The sequence below is a fragment of the Anopheles moucheti genome, chromosome 3 (assembly GCF_943734755.1).
Source record: "Anopheles moucheti chromosome 3, idAnoMoucSN_F20_07, whole genome shotgun sequence".
In the NCBI taxonomy this organism is placed as follows: Eukaryota; Metazoa; Arthropoda; class Insecta; order Diptera; family Culicidae; genus Anopheles; species Anopheles moucheti.
The window spans coordinates 2,673,397-2,692,377 of NC_069141.1; the positions used below are offsets into that span (position 1 = coordinate 2,673,397).

The 18,981-nt window shown below is 45.4% G+C and overlaps 3 protein-coding genes across 3 annotated transcripts in view; 2 read left to right on the forward strand and 1 right to left on the reverse strand.

Moving 5' to 3' along the window:
* Positions 1-18,981, reverse strand: part of LOC128303300 (stress-activated protein kinase JNK) — a 284,621-nt gene that overhangs the window by 100,163 nt on the left and 165,477 nt on the right. The gene's annotated exons all lie outside the window — the stretch shown is intronic.
* On the forward strand, positions 51-16,053 carry LOC128305770 (uncharacterized). Its single transcript, XM_053043368.1, has 12 exons — positions 51-834; positions 7,715-7,829; positions 9,040-9,229; positions 9,307-9,691; positions 10,605-11,141; positions 11,203-11,459; positions 11,537-11,872; positions 13,919-14,142; positions 14,219-14,790; positions 14,853-15,106; positions 15,215-15,383; positions 15,452-16,053. Exons 1-12 carry the CDS (start codon positions 597-599, stop codon positions 16,051-16,053), a joined length of 3,879 nt encoding a protein of 1,292 aa, XP_052899328.1. The 5' UTR covers positions 51-596.
* Positions 16,392-18,714, forward strand: LOC128305772 (ATP-binding cassette sub-family G member 1-like). Its single transcript, XM_053043370.1, has 4 exons — positions 16,392-16,398; positions 16,775-16,882; positions 16,958-18,028; positions 18,091-18,714. The coding sequence occupies exons 1-4, from the start codon at positions 16,392-16,394 to the stop codon at positions 18,690-18,692; spliced, it is 1,788 nt and encodes a 595-aa protein (XP_052899330.1). The 3' UTR covers positions 18,693-18,714.

Here is an 18,981-nt window from a genome sequence, read left to right on the forward strand (position 1 = left end):
AACTGCAGCAGTGACGGGGGTAGAAGAAAAAAAACCGTCGCCCATCGACACCCGAGCGTGGTGAAGAGGCTTTTCTTTGTTGGTCATCGGTCGTCTCGGTCTCGAAAGTGGCTTGAAGAATAAAAGCACACACGATATACAACTACACTGCAATATAAAATAAAACCGCGATGCGTTTCCCGCTGTGCTGATTTGATGAGGTTTATTATTTTTGCCTTCGCGACGAGTGCCCGTTGTAATGTGCGCAGGGTTCGTTGTAATGGTACAACGTTCGGTATCAAGAGCTAGCAGTTGGATGATCCCACTGTCACCGGAAGCGTTCCGATTTAGTGCGCCGTGTGAGAATACGCGAATGATGTGAGGTGTACCCGTGGTGTGGTGTCTTGCAGAACGTATTTATAGCCCAAATTGCCTCCGTTCCCATTGGCAACATGTGTGCTTAGCATGAGGGTTCCTGAGCTGAGGCTGAGCTGGGTGTGAAGAAAGCAATTGAGATTTGTGTCCTCTTAGATACTAGATATTAGAAGCTCATCAAGAAACATATCCACTAGAGCGGTAGCAAGTGATCTTATTCTCGACCGCAAAAAGCGCCTAAAATGTCCGACGAATCGTATGAAATGAGCACGCCGGAGGATGCCGTTGGAGCCTCCTCCACCGGTGTGGGTAGTCGCCGGATCGGTGCAGTGAAGCTGGAACCCTTGCATATTCCAGCGGTTCCTGCCGTGGAACAAGAGATTGCCGCACCATCACTGATTGCGGCACGGCTCTTCAAACCGGTCACCGTTAGCTTCAAGAACCTGTCGTACTCGGTACGCAATGGAATATTTCGCAAAGGTAATGTACTCCTCTGCTGCAGGCGTTGCCATCTTATCATCTGGCGCGAACGGATTCACCTCGTTTCATCGAAGCGGCTTTCGTTTTTCGGGGCCGATAGCACTGGCCCATAAATGAGGGAGTAGTGTTACAGCTGTTGTACAACATCGGTACAAACAATTCTGCTGCTAACAGCTTGTGTTTCGTAGTGTGGACAACGTTTTCTGACTTTTGTTTTTTGTTTTGGTGTGGAGCAGTTTTGTGCGATTGATAAGATGAGTGGCTGACAGGCTTTACTTATCGGAAGAGGGCATAACAACGCAGCAGGTGTGGATCGGAACTGTACGTATCGGTTTTTAATTCGCATCTGATCGCCTTATCCAAGGCCTTCCGTTGAGTGGTTGGCTGACGTCCAAGTGCTTGCAGTTGGCAAACCCGAAACGGCAGCTGACAAGGTGTGCGAGATGAAGCGAAAGTTACAACAAAGGGGGAGAAATTTGTGTCTTAGTAACATGTACATTTGGCTAAGGAGGAAAACGAAAAGGAAAGTGACGGTGGTGGCACGTGTTTTAATGTCTGGTTTAATGATGTTGTCGAAAGTACAGCTTGCGTAGATGGATGTTCTAGCTTCGATTAAGTCAAGAGGTTGAATTCCACTCAAATGAAGAAAATAGTAGCAACTATTGTTGGATGGACCTGATTCGGATTCACGAATCTGAATAAATCTTTGAACTGAATAAATAGATCTGAATCCATATTTCAAAGAATCATGAATCCTGTAAGATTCATAAATCATCCCAGGTTTATGACCTCCATCTTGGGGAGATGAATCTTTTGAGAGTCGATTCCAGATTGGAATGACTCTTCTCAAAAGATTCATTAAATATAACATTAGCAACAACGATTTAGATCACTTTGATGTTTCAACTTCAAAATCCCAAACTGTGCCCATTCCAACCGCGTTTGCCCATTATTTACGCTTGAAGAGAACGCTCAACAGCCATTTGCTTATCACACAACATATGTGTGTGTGTGTGTGTACACTAAAAGGAAAAACCAAACATACGGGCAGCTAAATTATCGTCAACATGTGTCCATGTCCACACCAACCGAGCGGAGGGATTATTTTTAACCAAAAACAACCCGAACGTGTAACATTTTGCAAGCAAGCCGATCCATTTTGGCATACGCAAGATTGCAATGAGGAAGCGTTACTTGGACACGCCACGGTTGGAGCTTGCGTGGCTTAATAAGGGGTTTTTCTTTTGCGTGTAATTTTCACTTTCGATTAATTTTCCTTTTTATTTTCACGGCACACATTGTAAGATCGGCTAGTGTGTGGGTGCGTGTGTTGATCATTCACCATTGGGAGGCGTTGGATTAAATCGACCACAACAAAGCAATGCACACAAACGATCAAGGTAATAAGCGCCGGTCAATGTCGTACCGTGTGCGGATGGCCGCAGTTCTTCTTTCTGCAAACAGCGAGTCGTTGGTCGATCGAAGGTGGACATACTAAACGGATGCTAATTAATGTCCGATTCATTCACCGATTCGGGGCGCAATGTGTTAAAACAAAACCCATGCAGCGATATCTTGTTACGGCGGGGAAGAATAAAGTACGACCACAAGGCAACTGTTCGAATCATTCGAACCATCCAAATATTTCATCGCCCATTCTCGTGCTGTTCCGTTGTCAAGTGAGTTTTGGCAGGTTGGAAATTTCTTCTTTTTTTCGTGATTCGCTTCATCTATGCCTACTTGGCTGACTAGTTCGGTACCGCGGCCGATCTTCTGCTCGTGTTACCGGGCGCTGTTTGCCTTCGCAATTATGCTTTTCGCAGATGATTCTTCCCACTTTCTGTGCGTGTGGTGTACGATTTTGGGGTCTTTTTTTTGGGGGGAGGGGACGTTTTTTTAAAATTCATGAGGCACGACCGAAACGAAGCGTCTTCATGAATCTTCTTCGTTATGGTGCTTTCCTTATGATGTTTGAAGAAGAACGCACAGTCGCTCGTTACCAGATTCAACCGATTTGAATGAAAAGATCACGCACACAGGTTGGCCAGTAATTTGAGGAACGGTTGACGATGAAGGTTTGAATTTGAAATGCACAGAATTGGTCACTCGAGTGTCATTGTTCTGTATTCGAAAACTATAAACAAACATGATATTATGTTTTAACATTTGTTTAAGTAATTCAATTAACATAAGAACTGCAAGGGTTTTAATCGTTCTTCATCGTTCATCCCTTTACAATCCCTTAACAAATCGAAGACCTAAACTATGTTTTAAAACATTTTTGAGTCCATGGGCCTTTTTGTGAAGAATTCTGCTTCTGAATTGTATTCTGAATTGTATTCTATTTCATAAGTAATTTTATTTGGAAAAAAATTAAAACTATCCCTACAGGTTTAGCTAAAAGTAAAATGTACATCAAGCTAGTATCTGAATATGGGCGCTATCTTGGCGGTTAGTTTGAATTTACCAGATCCAATTCCCATTATCCCAAGCGCTCTGCAATCGTGCACGTCGAGTTCCAGACTGCTTAAATATTATGTCATCTGTGTGCGCTAAAAACAGCTCACAAACATAGAACGCTCTGTTGGCACAATCCTCCAATCATTACACGATCACCATCGATCGCGAGATCCCATCAAACCCAATTTGAATGGACCGCGTGGTTGGCGCGATTTTGTGTGACGCGGACGTGGCACCGCTTGTACGCGATTTTGCACGGGTTGAACGAACTTCAGATAACCTTCGCTTCGAGATTATTTTCGACCGCGTGTATATTTTTTTGTGGATCCGTTGCTACGCCGGGACGCGTGTATCGGCAAGAAAACATGTCTGCCTTCCCGAATGGGCGCAACAGTGTGCGTGGCAACGGCACGCCGCACGCGCTCATCTCACAAGCCCAGACTAAGGTTGGAGAATGCTGTAAATTCATCTGTGTTTACATTTGTTGCGTTCTTTTAATTGTCTGCTCCCCGATCTCGTTTGCTCGCCTTTGTCAGCTTGTCTTTGGCCTTAAATCGTTGGAGCGTGCATCGGAAAGCGTGTGCCCTTGCGCGAGATGCATTAGCCTATGCAGATTCACGCGTGGTCCCAACCGGTTCCAACCAGTTTCGTTGGAGATCGCGATCGGAGTGAGACAAAGTTCAGAACTGGAGCGCCACAAGCGCTAGACGATGTGAGATCGAACGAAACAAAGGGCCCACTCTGTCAGCGGATTGGGTGCGGTTTCTGATCGACGATTACGATGCAACGCGACCAGACACCTATACAGATGCACGGTGCACATTTTGAACGCGAATATCAATGGCCCTGCAACACAAGCTGCACAATACCGCGTCCTACGCCGGTATCTACGGCTTTAGCAACCTGACCTGCAGGAGTTTCAGTAAATTTGAATAAAGAAGTCTCCTATCCGGATCATCCGGCATTGCCTTTTGTTTGAGCGTTGAAGTCCAGAAGATTCGCGCCTCGCGTAATCATGCTTGGAGTTTGTCAGATTTGACCCCGTTCCAGACATCTTCCTGACGCGCCTAATAAATAAACACTCAACCACTAGCGAATCAGACAAAAGACAAAGGCCTTTGGCGGAACGTGTGCCATGATGTTCGTGCGTACTTCGTTTCTCACGTATCAGCCCGTTGGCAAGTGGGCCGATGCTGATGTCGGATCCATGTACAGTGTGTCCTATCGCTATAAATGCCCTGGATGGATTCGGACATCTTTCAGAAGATTGTTTGTGTCGGTTTTGTCGATTGTGCTAAGTTCTAAGTTGCTGTAAAGGCTTTAATGTGTCTACCAGTAAACACTAGAATCATTGACTTGGGTACTATTTTTTGAAACTTCGAGTAGCCTGTTTACAATGTTTAGCAATGTCAATTTTTCGAAAATTGTAAAAAAATGGACGGGACGGGACTACTGTTTGAAACCTCCAAGAGCAAATTTGATGTACAAAGGACTTCAAGGTACAGAATCCTGCAAAGTTTTTCAAAAAATTCATGATTTGGCAAAGCAACATCGGACTTTGCGAAATTCTAAATTTGCAATACTACTACTATGTCACGTACTGTAGGAGCGGTCGCTACGTTCGCACTTGGACGTTACTTTACTTATCAATTCTCTGTGTCTTTTTTTAATGTAACCCCAGTCTACCCCGAGTGGAACGAATGGGTTTTCGAATTTACCCCTTAAAAACACACATACGAACTAGGTACATAGAATTGATAATCAAAAACCCCGAGTTTAAGCCTTGTCGGTTTACGAGGTGCGAGGTGGGATCGATTGTTTGACTTACTCACTTGGTAGGTTTTCTTAGTCACCGATCGGATGTCTTTCTTTTTCCGTTTGCATGTCAACAGTCACCGCTCTAATGGTCGCGATATGTTTGACGACTATGTTCGATGCCTTGTGGATGGTAAACGGTTTACAATTCGATAAGCCCGATAAACACAACCGTCACAATTGTTTTGCATTGTTTTGCTACCTGGTGGTGTGGAATTTTGTTCCCATTTATTCTTCAGGCCCTCGTTAGAAAATTAAACTGATTCACTTCCCGAGTTGATCGCAAAACAACTCCACTATAGTGTGCAACATCGATGCATAAACAGACGGATGGGATCGCGAAAGTATCGCTTGCTGCGCAATGAAGCGCGACGAACAACGCTTCGGTTTGCATTTTAAGTAAAATATTTTGCATTTCTGCGCGAACATGAGCACGCGCACGGTTTGCAACTGCGTTGTGATTGGAGATTTCGATGCGATTACGTAGAAGGCGAATATATTTTATTTGCGAATATAGGTTGCCTCTCACACCGAGCGATGACCATTATATACTTGTGTCATTTGTGTGTTTTTTAATCGAAAATAATTATCAAAAAAAAAAAAATGGCACAAACCAACCACGAAAATGCATTTTGAGGTATATTTAGCATGGCTGAAAGAGAATCAACAAAAAATGAACTCAATTCTCACACAAATTGTTTACGAATGGATATCGCACAAATGGCAGAACAAAACAACAACGCAACAGGAATCGGTTGCAAAGGTTTGCGTATTTGCAGTTAACAAATAACAGCCAACCGTATCGAATGAAAGCAACCGACACAAAAATGCGTGCTTAATGCTTACCGAATTGCGTTAGGTTAGGTATTTGGTGATACATGCATCACGGGTGAAAAATATATAAACATTCATGACGCAAAACCCGCGTTACCCGTTCGGGAACACGTTCACGCGCGAGCGTGAAATTTTGAAGGTCAACAAAAACCAAGGAGAAAATCGACAACCTAGTAAAATGGGGTTACGCCCGAACACGGCGCAACATCTGACAGGTGGCAGATGGCAATGCATGATAGTGTTACTTTGTGCCCGATGGTCCAGTAATGTCCGGGCAAAGAGAATTTCGATGTGATCTTTTCGTACGCAAATATATTCACTCGCGACGAAGCGACACAAAGAATGGATCTCCTCGGAGATGACACGTTCCCAGGCCCAGGCAGCGTATGATAATCTTTGCGCGAGTTAACATTGACCGTTGGCCGGGACGATGGAGCGAATCTTCCCACTGGATGCCACACTGTCACAACCATTTCCGTAGGCCGAGTAGGTGGTTCGATTGTTTTAATTGAGCTCAATTGGTGGATCACGAGGATCACGAGGTTAGACGGTGGTGATGATGAAGATGATGATGATTCCTTGCAAATCATAACTTTGGTGTCTATGCAACATGACGATGGTCTAGAATTTACGGCTATTTAGGTCCTTCTCCGAAGCGGACCGGTTGGTTCGAGATGCACTTGAGAACACCCTCCTTTTCGCCGACGTCCACCAATGTTGGAAGTTCTGAAACCGGTTCTGACACGCAACGTTTAGTTTTAGAGAAAAAAAAACTCACTGAACGGAAACCTGAGTTATTGATCGGAGTTTCTCCATTGCACGTTCGGTTGCCAGTTGGAAATCTGAGTAGAACCGAGGCATGATGGCCCTAGCCTGAAAACCTGTTTCGTGTACGATCACCTCGCTTGGTTGGCTAGAGTGAGATGTCCCGATGGAACTGGCTGGATCGTCCGAGCTAGCGGTAGCATTATCCCGCCGGGGTAATTCAAACGCAAACGCAAACGCCAAGCAGCTGATCCAGGGAGTGGAGTAATTTTCATAGGATGAGACTCAGAAAGCTGGCCTAGTTATTGCATGGCAACCCGTTGACTTGACAGGGTCCGAACGCTAACCGGTTCCACTGCTAGTTTGGTGAGTCTCTCTGGGTGTGTTCGTGTTTGGGATCTCTCCATGAACCATGAACCAACGGGTGCAATCTCAGCAGGGAGACAGTAGCATGTTAAAGTGCTTGATGAGATGCGCAACAGGTCAGTTCAGCGCTCAGCAAACATTCAATAATAGTCCTTTGTTGCGTCAATTTTCCCTAGCTGCATATTCCAGACAGGCGGCGGTGCTCTTTAATTACGTGCAAATAATCTTTAATTACATCATACCTCTTGCAAACTTGCTAGTAATATTTGATGAGAATGGAATGTCGTTGATCAATCGATAAGCACACATTGTTTCAGTCGAGTTTTAGGCTTAGCAATGGCGCATTCAAAGTCTATTCCATTTTCCCATGCATCGTTTTTGGATAATTCTTCCAAGTCATCTGTTAACCTCAAACATCCTAGGCGATACTTCAAAATTCCAAAACTATGTTTTTCCACGCCTTTCATGCCCCAAATGACGAAACGTATAATTGAGCTCTCTTCCTGTTTCCTGTTTTTTTTTCTTGTTTCGACATCGAACACTATCAATCGCCAAACCACACATCGTATAGTTAAGCGTTTACACCGTCATTCACACCTGATGCCGAGTGTCTTATCTGCCGTATCTATTATCTTCGCAGGTCGGGACATACTGAAAGATATCAGCGGAGAGTTCCGGGCCGGGGAGCTAACCGCCATCATGGGACCGTCCGGTGCGGGCAAAAGCACTCTGCTGGATATTTTGGCGGGCTTTACGTAAGTGTGTGTATATTTTATTTGCATTTAATAGCAGGCCCCAGGGCGATTGTTTGCTCCGACAACGTTTAATGTCGTTTCAATAATATCCAGTTATGGTAAGGGTGATTGCAGCAATGTCATGTTCAAGTTTTGCCATTTCCTGTCCTCACTCACGTTGGTGCAATAATAATATCTTCTTTGCAATAATAAATTAAGCAGCTCAGTGGTAATTTAACACAACAAAAAGGTAATACATCAACGACTAACCTTTCCCTTTGAATTATGATTGCAAAAATACTAAAGATCAGCAGAGGAGTCGTTAGATCAATTCTCAACAGAAGGCTTTAGTAGAGCTAGCAGGAAGTAAATAAGAGCCACCAGCACAATCCGTGGATCACGCGCTACCAATATCGTACGATGGGTTTTGCGAACACACAAAGAAGCATGAAAGGTGGTACTTTGAAACCCACATTGCCCTATTGTCAGTCAGTGCGCGTCTACGCCGTATACGAAGTACCCTTAATCTGCGGGCAGCAAAAGTGTGGAGGAGGAAAAATAGGCAACCTAGCAGCAAATGGCCATTAGTGATGATCGATGAACCGGAGTTGATTGACACTTGAACGGTGGCTAATCGGACACGCGGCAGTATTGCACTCCTAGACGTACTTAGGTCTTCTTTCGACAATCCCCAATGTTGGAGTGCATGGCGATATGGAGTGGGCAATGCGAACTTTTACTGGAATTAAGCATGAGTCGCATAGCATATATCGCACACTAGCACTGACTCTTTGTATGAAAGGTCGTGGAACAAAGAGACCGATCAGCCAGTTGCTGTAAGTCGCATGTCCGATGAGTCACCCGAGCGTGATCGCTGGAACAACATGGCAACTGTGAGGGCTCCATCAGGCCACGAAATGTGCTAGGGTCGGTGATTTCCTTGTGTACTTGGGTGGCGTCATAAACGAACGACTTTTGTGTCGTGAAGTCGAGCATTTCGTCCACGTTTGAGAAGGGTGCTTGCTACAGTATCTCCACAGCCTGTCCACATATTTGGTGTTTACCGACTTATGCTTATCGTTACCACATATTCTTCAAACTCAAACCCCACCCGACGAACATTCCGACAACATCATAATCACCGCGGGAGTAATGTTGACCTGAGCTTCCCGTCCAATAATGTATTTCTTATGTTTTGTTTTTCTCTTCATGTTCGCCTCCCATATTTCAGTGAGGGTGGTTTCACCGGTGAAATTCTTGTCAACAAGCAGGTTCGAGATTTGAAACGGTTTCGACGGCTATCCGCCTACATCATGCAGGACCACGATCTGCAGCCACATTTGACCGTACTGGAGGCGATGCATTTTTCCGCCAATCTCAAAATCGGAGCCGAACTCAGCCCAGCTAGTAAGAAAATTCGCGTAAGTAATGCTTATAAACCCACATCGGGGATCGTTTTAACGCAACTGGTCTGATGTTAATTCCTTTTGCTTTTCAGATGAACGAAATTCTCCGTGCCATCGGACTGTACGACGCGAAGAAAACGCGCACGGGAAAGTTATCCGGAGGTCAGAAAAAGCGTCTAGCGATTGCGCTGGAAATTGTGAACAATCCGCCGGTAATGTTTTTCGACGAACCGACGAGCGGTTTGGACAGCTCCACCTCGACACAGTGTGTGGCACTGTTGAAGCAGCTGGCCCGCGAAGGTCGCACGATCATCTGCACGATACATCAACCGTCCGCGCTGCTGTTCAACATGTTCGACCATCTGTACGCGGTCGCAGAAGGTGAATGCATCTACACCGGCGGCACTGGTAACATTGTGTCGTTCCTGAAAGAGCTCGACATCGTCTGCCCGGAACATTACAATCCCTCCGATTACTGTAAGTGTAACAATTTGACCGTGTAATGGGGTTTTCGAGATGGAAATGCAAACATAAATGGGTCTTGTTCTTACACGGGTCAATCAAACCCAAAGAACAAACAGTGCTCAGTTTTGTTTTTCGCTGTCTTGTCACGGTGGATTGATTTTAGGGCAGCAATATTGAATCACCACATTCGTGGGAGCCTCTTCATTTCGTCACGCTGAGGTTGCTAAATAGCTAAACTTTAGTGATAGCTGCCAAATATTACACAGCAGATAATGCTCCGGTGCTATGGAACGTTCAAGGTAGAATCGAAAGATAAGCGAGTTATTGATAGTCGAACATTACTAGCAGAATGGAGGCATTTTTTGGATAGTCATTTCCGATGCCCTAGGTAGCATAAAAACGGGCAGCTAATTATGAAGCAAAACCTTGAATAATAGGATAATTCTTATCTTCTAACACTATTTTTTTATATAATGATTTAGAGCTGATGAGACATACAGCCATTTGATAAAATGCTGGCATTTTTAGGTTTAAGTTTAATTCCAACCATTTATATGCATTATTTTAATGATTGCAATTCGTTTTGAACATAATGTTTACTGGTCGTTGAAAACCACACGCATCAAAAGCTCTGAAAGCTTCGCGGGGGAAGCTCATTCAACGTTTCTACCGTCTAGGTAGCGCTGAACCTTTTTTCCCTTTATCCTCTTTTGAATTTATCATTGTATTTCGCTGTCTTGATAAATGAACTTATCAAGCTACTGATTGATAACAGTAAGATTAATTTGTGTCTCGTATTGCTCTAGTTTTGGTGCTAAATATTCGTAATTTAATAGAGCCAAATAATATTCCGCCTAAATGGTATGCAATTCGCATTCATCACGAATTATTTCTAATTTAGCTTATTCTTGTTTCTCAATTTTAGTGTTGGAGATCGCAACGCACGACTATGGTCGACTGAACGATAATCTAGTCGAAAAAATGATGAACGGTCAGAGCAACTTCTACCGCAACCCGGAACCATTTTCACCATCGTTCGAGAGCAAACTGTTGCCGATCAAGGAATCGTCACCGGACGGACCGATGGTGCTGCTAGAGATGCCACTGTTTCCCGAGCACGATAGCATTCAGCGGCCGGTATCGCCCGTGCTAGCCAAACCAAAGAAGCTCGCCAAAAAGCTATCATTCAACCCGGAACGTTGGTGCGGGCGGGACGAGATATACACGACTAGCTTTTGTAGACAATTTTCGCTACTGCTGCTCCGTACCTTTCTCATACTGAGCCGGGACCGTTCGCTCATGACGATGCGATTCGCTATCCACTGTCTCATTGCGCCACTGATCGGTATGCTGTACTTTGGCATTGGCAATCAGGCTGCCCAGATCTTCAACAACTACAACTACGTGTTCTTCTCGATCATGTTTCTGATGTTTACTGCGTTCAGCTCGATGACTATGGCCTGTAAGTGATGGCGATTGAAGTCAAGCGTTACCTTTGAGATAACTCACTTTATCCCACACAGTTCCGCTCGAGTTGCCGATCATCACACGGGAGCATTTCAACCGCTGGTACTCGTTGCGGGCGTACTACATCGCCATGACGGTGGCTGACATTCCAATACAGCTGCTCTGTACCGTCACGTACATACTCATCACGTACTACATGACTGGTCAACCACCGGAAGCCTTCCGGGTGGGGCTGTTTACGTTGATCTGTCTCATGGTGGCTTGGGTAGCGCAAGGACTCGGTCTGCTGGTCGCATCACTATTCGACGTGAAGGTGAGAGTCCATCGGTCGAACGGTCGAGTGACTTCTAATCTAATGCAAATGTTTTCTTTTCATCTGCTCCTCAACAGAACGGTGCAATATTTGGACCCTTCTTCATCTGTCCGTTCCTGATATTCTCCGGGTTCTTCATTCACCTTACGGATGCACACCCGGTAATGCACTGGCTGTTTCACATCTCGTTCCTTAAGTACGCCCTGCAGGGTGCAGCCATGGCCATCTTCGGTTACGACCGACAACGCATGGACTGTGACGAGACGTACTGTCACTTCGTGTTGCCAAAGAAGTTCCTGAAGGAGGTCGACATGCTTGACGCGGACTTTGTCGAGGCTGTGATAGCGCTTAGTGTGATATTTTTCGTCTTTAGGGTAGCGGCCTTCTACGTGATGCAGTACCGGATGAAGAATAAAATTTAACTGCACCACATCCCAGCTAGTCAGCGATCAGCCTATCTCTCTCACAGATCTTATGCTTCGCTCAACTCACATTCCGTCGCGTTATGTGCTGCTTCAGGAGCCACACACACAAACAGACACAGGGCATTCGAAAAAGGGTGGGATGGAAGTGCAGTACGCAATGGGGGAAAATACAAATTTTACGTAGATGGTAGCACGCCAAAGGAGCGTTTTGTTTTTAATCAGGGTGCAAGTATAAGCGCTTGGGATCAGCTTGTCGCAGCGTTAGCATTTAAGCAACGAAGAAATCTTGTCCTCGTACCATTAGATCAGGAGTTTCACAGGATGCGCTAGTACACTAAACTCAACCGGCCTTATCGGCGCCACTTATTCGCATGGTGCGAAAGTAATCCAAAAAAGAGTTCATTAAGCATGGCTCACTTCCTTGCTTCTTAGGGTGTACGTTGTTCTATACATTGTTGGTAGTAATGTTGTGATATGTATGTAAATAGGGTATGTAAACGCAATAAAATACAGTTCTTCTACGAATGGTTTGAAGTACATTTGTTAAATGACAAAGTGAAAGAAACACAAATAGCTAAATATAATGTATTGTACGCTACGTTCATGTGGTAAGATTCCCTAATTCCAGCAATAGAAAATCCGATCTCCAGTTTCTAGTGCTAGCTTGATGAGTACCCAAGCTAACCCAACTCCTTGGCACAAATCCTTGGTGATAGCAAAGGGTCCTGAGAGTTTTACTGTTGTTGTACAACAAGAACTGTTGAACATGTTGTTGAGCATGTTGACGATCTGATCAGTGGTTAATTTTCCTTTTCGACTTTCCATTTCACTGCTCTCTAAAAATGAGAGAACAGCCAGAATCAAAAGGATCATCTTGTTATCTTGTTACGATGCTAAACATCTTGTGTATTGGTGTACATTTATAAAAAAAAATGAATAATATAACTCCTACTAATCCCATTATTGTGCTGGGAACTTGACATCATATAATGATGCATGCCAAGCATGTAATTTCCATCCTCGGCGTGGATAAACTGCTATCGGATGCTAATTCGATAAAGATTATCTTAACATTGGGCTGCTTGTAGATTTCCAAGTGTAATAATCATAACAGTAATAATTACAGGAGTTAAACTAAATAAATCTTTCTCATTGCATTTCATTAGTATCAGTTTTATCTGCAGAATGCACACATCGAAACAAAAGGCCATAGCTACTCCCACTGAGATATTTGCATTTAACATCTCCATGTGCTCTAATTCGCATAGGTTAGCTTCTCGATAGAATGATCTAATTCTCACTGTATGCGAGTCTAACCCACAAAACCTGCCGTGATGCTGAAGCCAGCAAGATGAGAGAGTGATAAACCGTACATTTTCTAGGTTTCGTAACGTGCCTGGACGTTGAAATTATGCTCCGTAACCGAGCACAGCGTGTAAAAACGATATTGATTAAATCAATAATGCCCCCACGCTCACACGCCTTCATGCACCGAAGGAAAACAGGTTGTCTGATAGTACGCGCACGAAAGGGTAACCGAGCCTCCGATCGGATGTGGCTGAAGCTGAACACAAATCTGCTACCACGAATGGCGGTGAAGCCTTGGGGTGTGCGATTCTCGTGAAGGGCCAGCTTACGCCGAGCGTCCGTTGGAGTTGGTTTTCGCACAGTTGCGCTAGAGCGTCGAGCGAGAGTGGTGGTGCCCGTCAGTGCTTCAAACGCGCGATCGTAATCGTACGAGTAGTATTATGCGACAGGGTTGATGGAATTCATTGTGATTGAAGTATGGGATATGTGTAAATGATAAGTTGTCGTAGAAAAGCGTCGTGTGTTTACGAATAAAATGCTAATAAATGCTAATCTGCATTTATCGCTCGAAACCTTGATCGATCAGCATTTGTTATGCTAAGAACGAGTTTCTCTCGATCACTACGGTAGCATCAAAAGAGAAGTTAGTGGGGGTAGTGCTCAGAACGCTTTCAATATACTGTGCGTGGTGGTACACATTGTGTGGTGTGAACTATGACGGATGAGAGTGTCGACGCAGTGGCACTCAATGTTGAGGATGCCATATTGGGGCAGAAGTTAACGTTGACCTTCCGGCATATCTGCTATCGACGGAAGGATCAGAATGGTGGACGACCGAAGGATATCATTAAGAATGTTTCGGGAAAGTTTCAACCTGGTCGGTTGGTGGCAATACTGGGCCCATCCGGTGCAGGGAAGTCTTCGCTGTTAGGCATCCTGTCCGGATTGAGGTATTCTGAGATTGAAATGAGCTGAACCTGAAATGAACTACCACAACCTCAACAATTCGAATCCATTCTATTACAGGCAAACAGGATTTATTGGCACGATTGAAGTGAATGGATACATGCTGGATAGGAGAAAGTATCGCCAACAATGCGTTTACATCCAGCAGGACTTCAACCTGATCGATCACTTGACGGTGCTGGAAACGATGAACTATGCGGCGGAACTGAAGCAGCCCAATAAATCCGAAATGGTGCGTAAGAAGAAGGTGAACGATATCTTGCACATCTTGGGTCTCGATAGTGGTAAGCGCACGCTGGTGAAGAAACTATCCGGCGGTGAGAAGAAACGACTGTCGATCGGGATCGAGTTGGTGAGCAATCCACCAATAATTCTGCTAGATGAACCAACGAGCGGACTGGACAGTGTTTCCGCTATGGAGCTTATGAGCTACGTCAAAACAGTCGCCAGCGAGGGCCGTACCGTGGCCTGTGTCATCCACCAACCTTCGTCCAGCTTGTTCCAGCTGTTCGACGACCTGTACCTCCTGTCCGGCGGGACGTGCATCTACAATGGTCCCCTGGACGGAATGGTCGGATCGTTTGCGGAAACCGGCTTCCATTGTCCCAAGTTCTACAACCGAGCCGACTTTGGTAAACTATAGTGTTGATGTTTACATTTTGCCGGCGCATCCTTATCGCTTCTCATCTTGCAGCGTTAGAGGTAGCGTCAAAGCCACTGCGGGAACTGGAACAGCTGGTGCAGCGTTACAGCAGATTCGCAACCGAGTCGAAGCAATCGCGACAGGAAAACAGTATCAAGGACGACGGTCTCATCGAGTCAACGCTGGATGAAGATATCGTGCAAGAGCGCACCAAAACCGCATCGCACGGGCGTTATCACATTTCGCAATGGAAGCAGTTTTATGTGCTGTTGCGAAGGTCGTTGCGTGTGACGTCGAGAGATTTTGTGAGTTCCTCTTCATGCGTTTTGTGTTTTCATATTTGGCGTTCGCAGATCATATGAATATTCAAATGAAATGGCTCATTGGAATTTTTTCTACTGCGATCTTCACAGTTTTTTGCTCAACTTCGTGTTATTGCCCACATATTGGTAGGCGTCCTGCTGGGGGCGGTGTTCTATAATTCCGGTCAAGATGGTGCCCTGGTCATGGTGAATGGTGCCTGTTTGTTCTTCTTTCAGCTATTCATATTCTTCGGCAACTCAATGCCATGCGTTATAACTTGTGAGTTAGGATACAGATGCTTTCTTGATATTGATATATGTTATGGTTGACGTTTACCTCTTTTGCAGTTCCTCTCGAAACCAAAGTGTTCATACGGGAGCGGCTCAACAATTGGTATTCACTCGAGGCGTACTATTTGTCAAAAATTGTCGCTGATCTACCGCTGCAGATCATATGCCCATCGCTGTTCCTCATGATCGCTTACTACCTCACCGGACAACCCTTGGAATGGGAACGGTTCGGTAAGCTTTGCTTGATACTGCTGCTTCTTGGCATATTCGCCCAAACGGTGGGCCTTCTGTCCGGAGCCGCATTTGACATACAAATGGCTACCTTCTTTGTGCCGTGCTTCAGTATTCCATCGTTGCTATTTTCTGGCTTTTTCGTAAAATCGTACGAAATGAACGAATATCTCAGCTATATCGCGTACACGTCGTTCTTCCGCTACAGCCTGCAAGGATCGCTGCAGGCAATTTACGGCGGCAATAGGACGGCGTTTCCCTGCTCGAAGGACATCTGTTACTACAACAAGCCGAGCAAATTTCTCAAGTTCATGGACACCCGGCAGGATGGGTTCTGGGAGAATGTGTACATACTGTTGGGATTCATTGCAGTGTTTCAAATAATTCTGTACATTGTTTTGCGCTTACGTTTGAAAATATATAAATAATTTGAAGATTGGGAAAAACTCCACATCTGGAATGGTTTACCTTTGTTGATTTGCTGATCCGAATCGTTATTGCAAGAATAAGAGCAAATTTTACATTTACAACCAACAATGAGAACCTTAACCATAAATCATTGATTGAAAGGTTCGATCGACTTACTATGGCCGCTAAATGATTTAATGAAGATTCTTGGAATTGCGGCAAAATACTGGAGAAAAATCCCCTGGCACACATGAGTGCGCGGTTGACCGGCGCTATCGACATGCCAAGTTAATTGTCGACCATAGACTATGACGCTTCGTTAGCGATCACATCATAGCCTATGCATTACCAGTGCCCCATGACTGGTACAATCTCCTCCATTGATGACGTAATGATCGCTTGGTAGATTGTTAGTTAGCGGTTAGTGGGGTTAGCTCGACGAAAAAATGTTTACCTCACATCAAGGCACAGCGTTCCCAACGCGATATTCTATGAATGGGAAACGCATTCGTGTGCATAGCATTCGATTTGTGAGTCGGGCCTCGCGTCAGTGGTGAGGTGCCTGGGAGTTGCAATTTTCCGCTCAAGGTCTCGTGCACTTATACGCCGCCGAAGCGTCGTTATGGCGCGGTGTATTAGTGCAGTTTTGTGTGACTGATTAGTTTAGTAGCAGAAGTGCGGTCGGCGTTGCAGCGTTGCACCGGGACGTGATCGTGCAGTGTTGCATTGTGCGTCACGCAGTTACGATGGCAGGCAGCGAGGAGATAGAACTGAAGCGTATGTCTACTCCTCTTCAAGACTTTGTGCCATCGACGATACGGTTCCGAAATGTAGTTTATCGCACGAATGGTAAGATCTGGAAGGAAGAGGCCACACACAGAGGCCACACACAGAGGCCACTTTTATTTGCTCTTTTTATTTCAGAAAAGGAAATACTGAGCAATATCTCTGGTCGATTCCAACATGGTCGCTTGGTAGCACTGATGGGTCCTTCCGGAGCGGGTAAATCTTCTCTCCTGAACGTATTATCCGGAGCGCAGATGTTCGGTATGCTCGGGACCGTGACCATCAACGGTGAACCGGTGGAGGAAAATGATCCACGCAGTGTGTACGTCGAACAGGAGTGTCCGTTGCTGATGTTTCTTACCGTTCAAGAAACGATGCAGTTTGCGGTCGACATGAAGATGCCACAACAGGCTCTAAAGTCGGTAAAGCAAGCGAAAATTGACGACATCTTGGAAATGGTAGGCTTGAACGATGCCTGCAACACCGTCGTCAGGAACCTCTCGGGGGGAGAGCAGCGTCGGCTAGCGGTGGCAGTGGAATTGATCACAAATCCACCGATCATGCTGCTCGACGAACCTACCAGCGGGCTGGATAGTGTATCTTCCACCCAAGTCATCTCGCATCTGAAGTCACTGGCCATGAGTGGTCGGACGATCGTTTGCACGATACACCAGCCGGCTTCTAGCCTGTTTCAGCTGTTCGACGATGTGTATTTACTGCGCCAAGGCCGATGCCTATATACGGGTCCGGTGGAGAACATGCTCGTTAGATTCGCACGTGTTGGACTTCGCTGTCCGGAATACTATAACCCGGCCGACTTTGCACTGGAATCCATATCCTCTAATCAACCCGAAGCACTCAGGATGCTGTGTCAGTTGGTGGATGAGGAGATGCGCAACATCAATGCGGGAGCTCCATCAAGCCCTACGACGCTCGCTGCTCAACTGATTCCCGGGAAAAGCATCGCACGTTATCAAACCGCATGCTACTACCAACTTTACACACTGCTCAAACGGTCGGTGCTATCGTCTGCTCGTGATGAGTTTTTCCTGAAAATTCGTCTCGGCATGCATCTTGCTTTGGGTCTCGTGTTTGGTGCTGTACACTACAACGCTGGTTCTGAGGCATCCAAAGTGCTGGCCAACGTTGGTTGCTTTTTCCAGCTGTTTGCCTTCGTGTACTTCACCAATGCAGTGTCGGTAGTGAACTGTGAGTACATGAACAGCTATCATATTTGTGTTCTTCCGTATTACCGCTCGAATTACTTCCAGATGCGGACGAAGTGAAGGTCGCGATCAAAGAAATCGCCAACAATTGGTACAGCCGCGAAGCGTACTTTTTCGCCAAACTCATCCACGATCTTCCGTTGCAGCTGTTTTGTCCATCGTTTTTACTCGCGATCGTGTACTATCTCACCGGACAGCCCATGGAGTGGACGCGGTTTGGAATGCTGCTCGGTGTGTTCGCGATCGGTGGTGTGATCGGTCAAAGTTTGGGCCTGATAGGGGGAATCTGTTTCGACGTGAAGATGCAAAATTTCTTCGTAGCGAATGCGTGTATTGTGCCGATTCTGTTTTCGGGGTTTTTCGTAAACGCCGGTGATATGATCTCGATCCTGCGACCACTCAGCACGGTTTCGTTCTTTCGGTATCAGTTCTACGGTGCGATGCAGGCACTGTACGGTTACGATCGGGATACTATACCGTGCGGACAGGTGTACTGTTACTACAAGAAACCGTCCACCATACTGGAACAGTTTGATATCGATGCGTACGGGTATGGGACGAGTATTACGAAAGCGTTGGTACTGGTGCTGATAATGCAGTTGATTATATATGTCGGGTTTATGGTGCGATTGAGACGAATAAAGTGATACGGTGGGAGTGGTTGTTTCGATTAAATATACGCATACGTGCATGCATTGTACTAGATCTCTCAAGTAGTAGTAGCAATGAGTGTTGTTTTGTAAGGAGCTGTTGTGTGGGTAATGGACAGTGGTCGACAACCTGAAGTTCTTTAGCACTTCTGTGATTAGTTGAATAGTGTACCAATGGTAAGTTATAAGTTCTGTTTGATCCGTGATCAACCTACTCCTAACAGTGGTTTCAATCTATTCAAGCATAATAGCATAAATCCAAGATAATGTAATTGGGTTACGACAA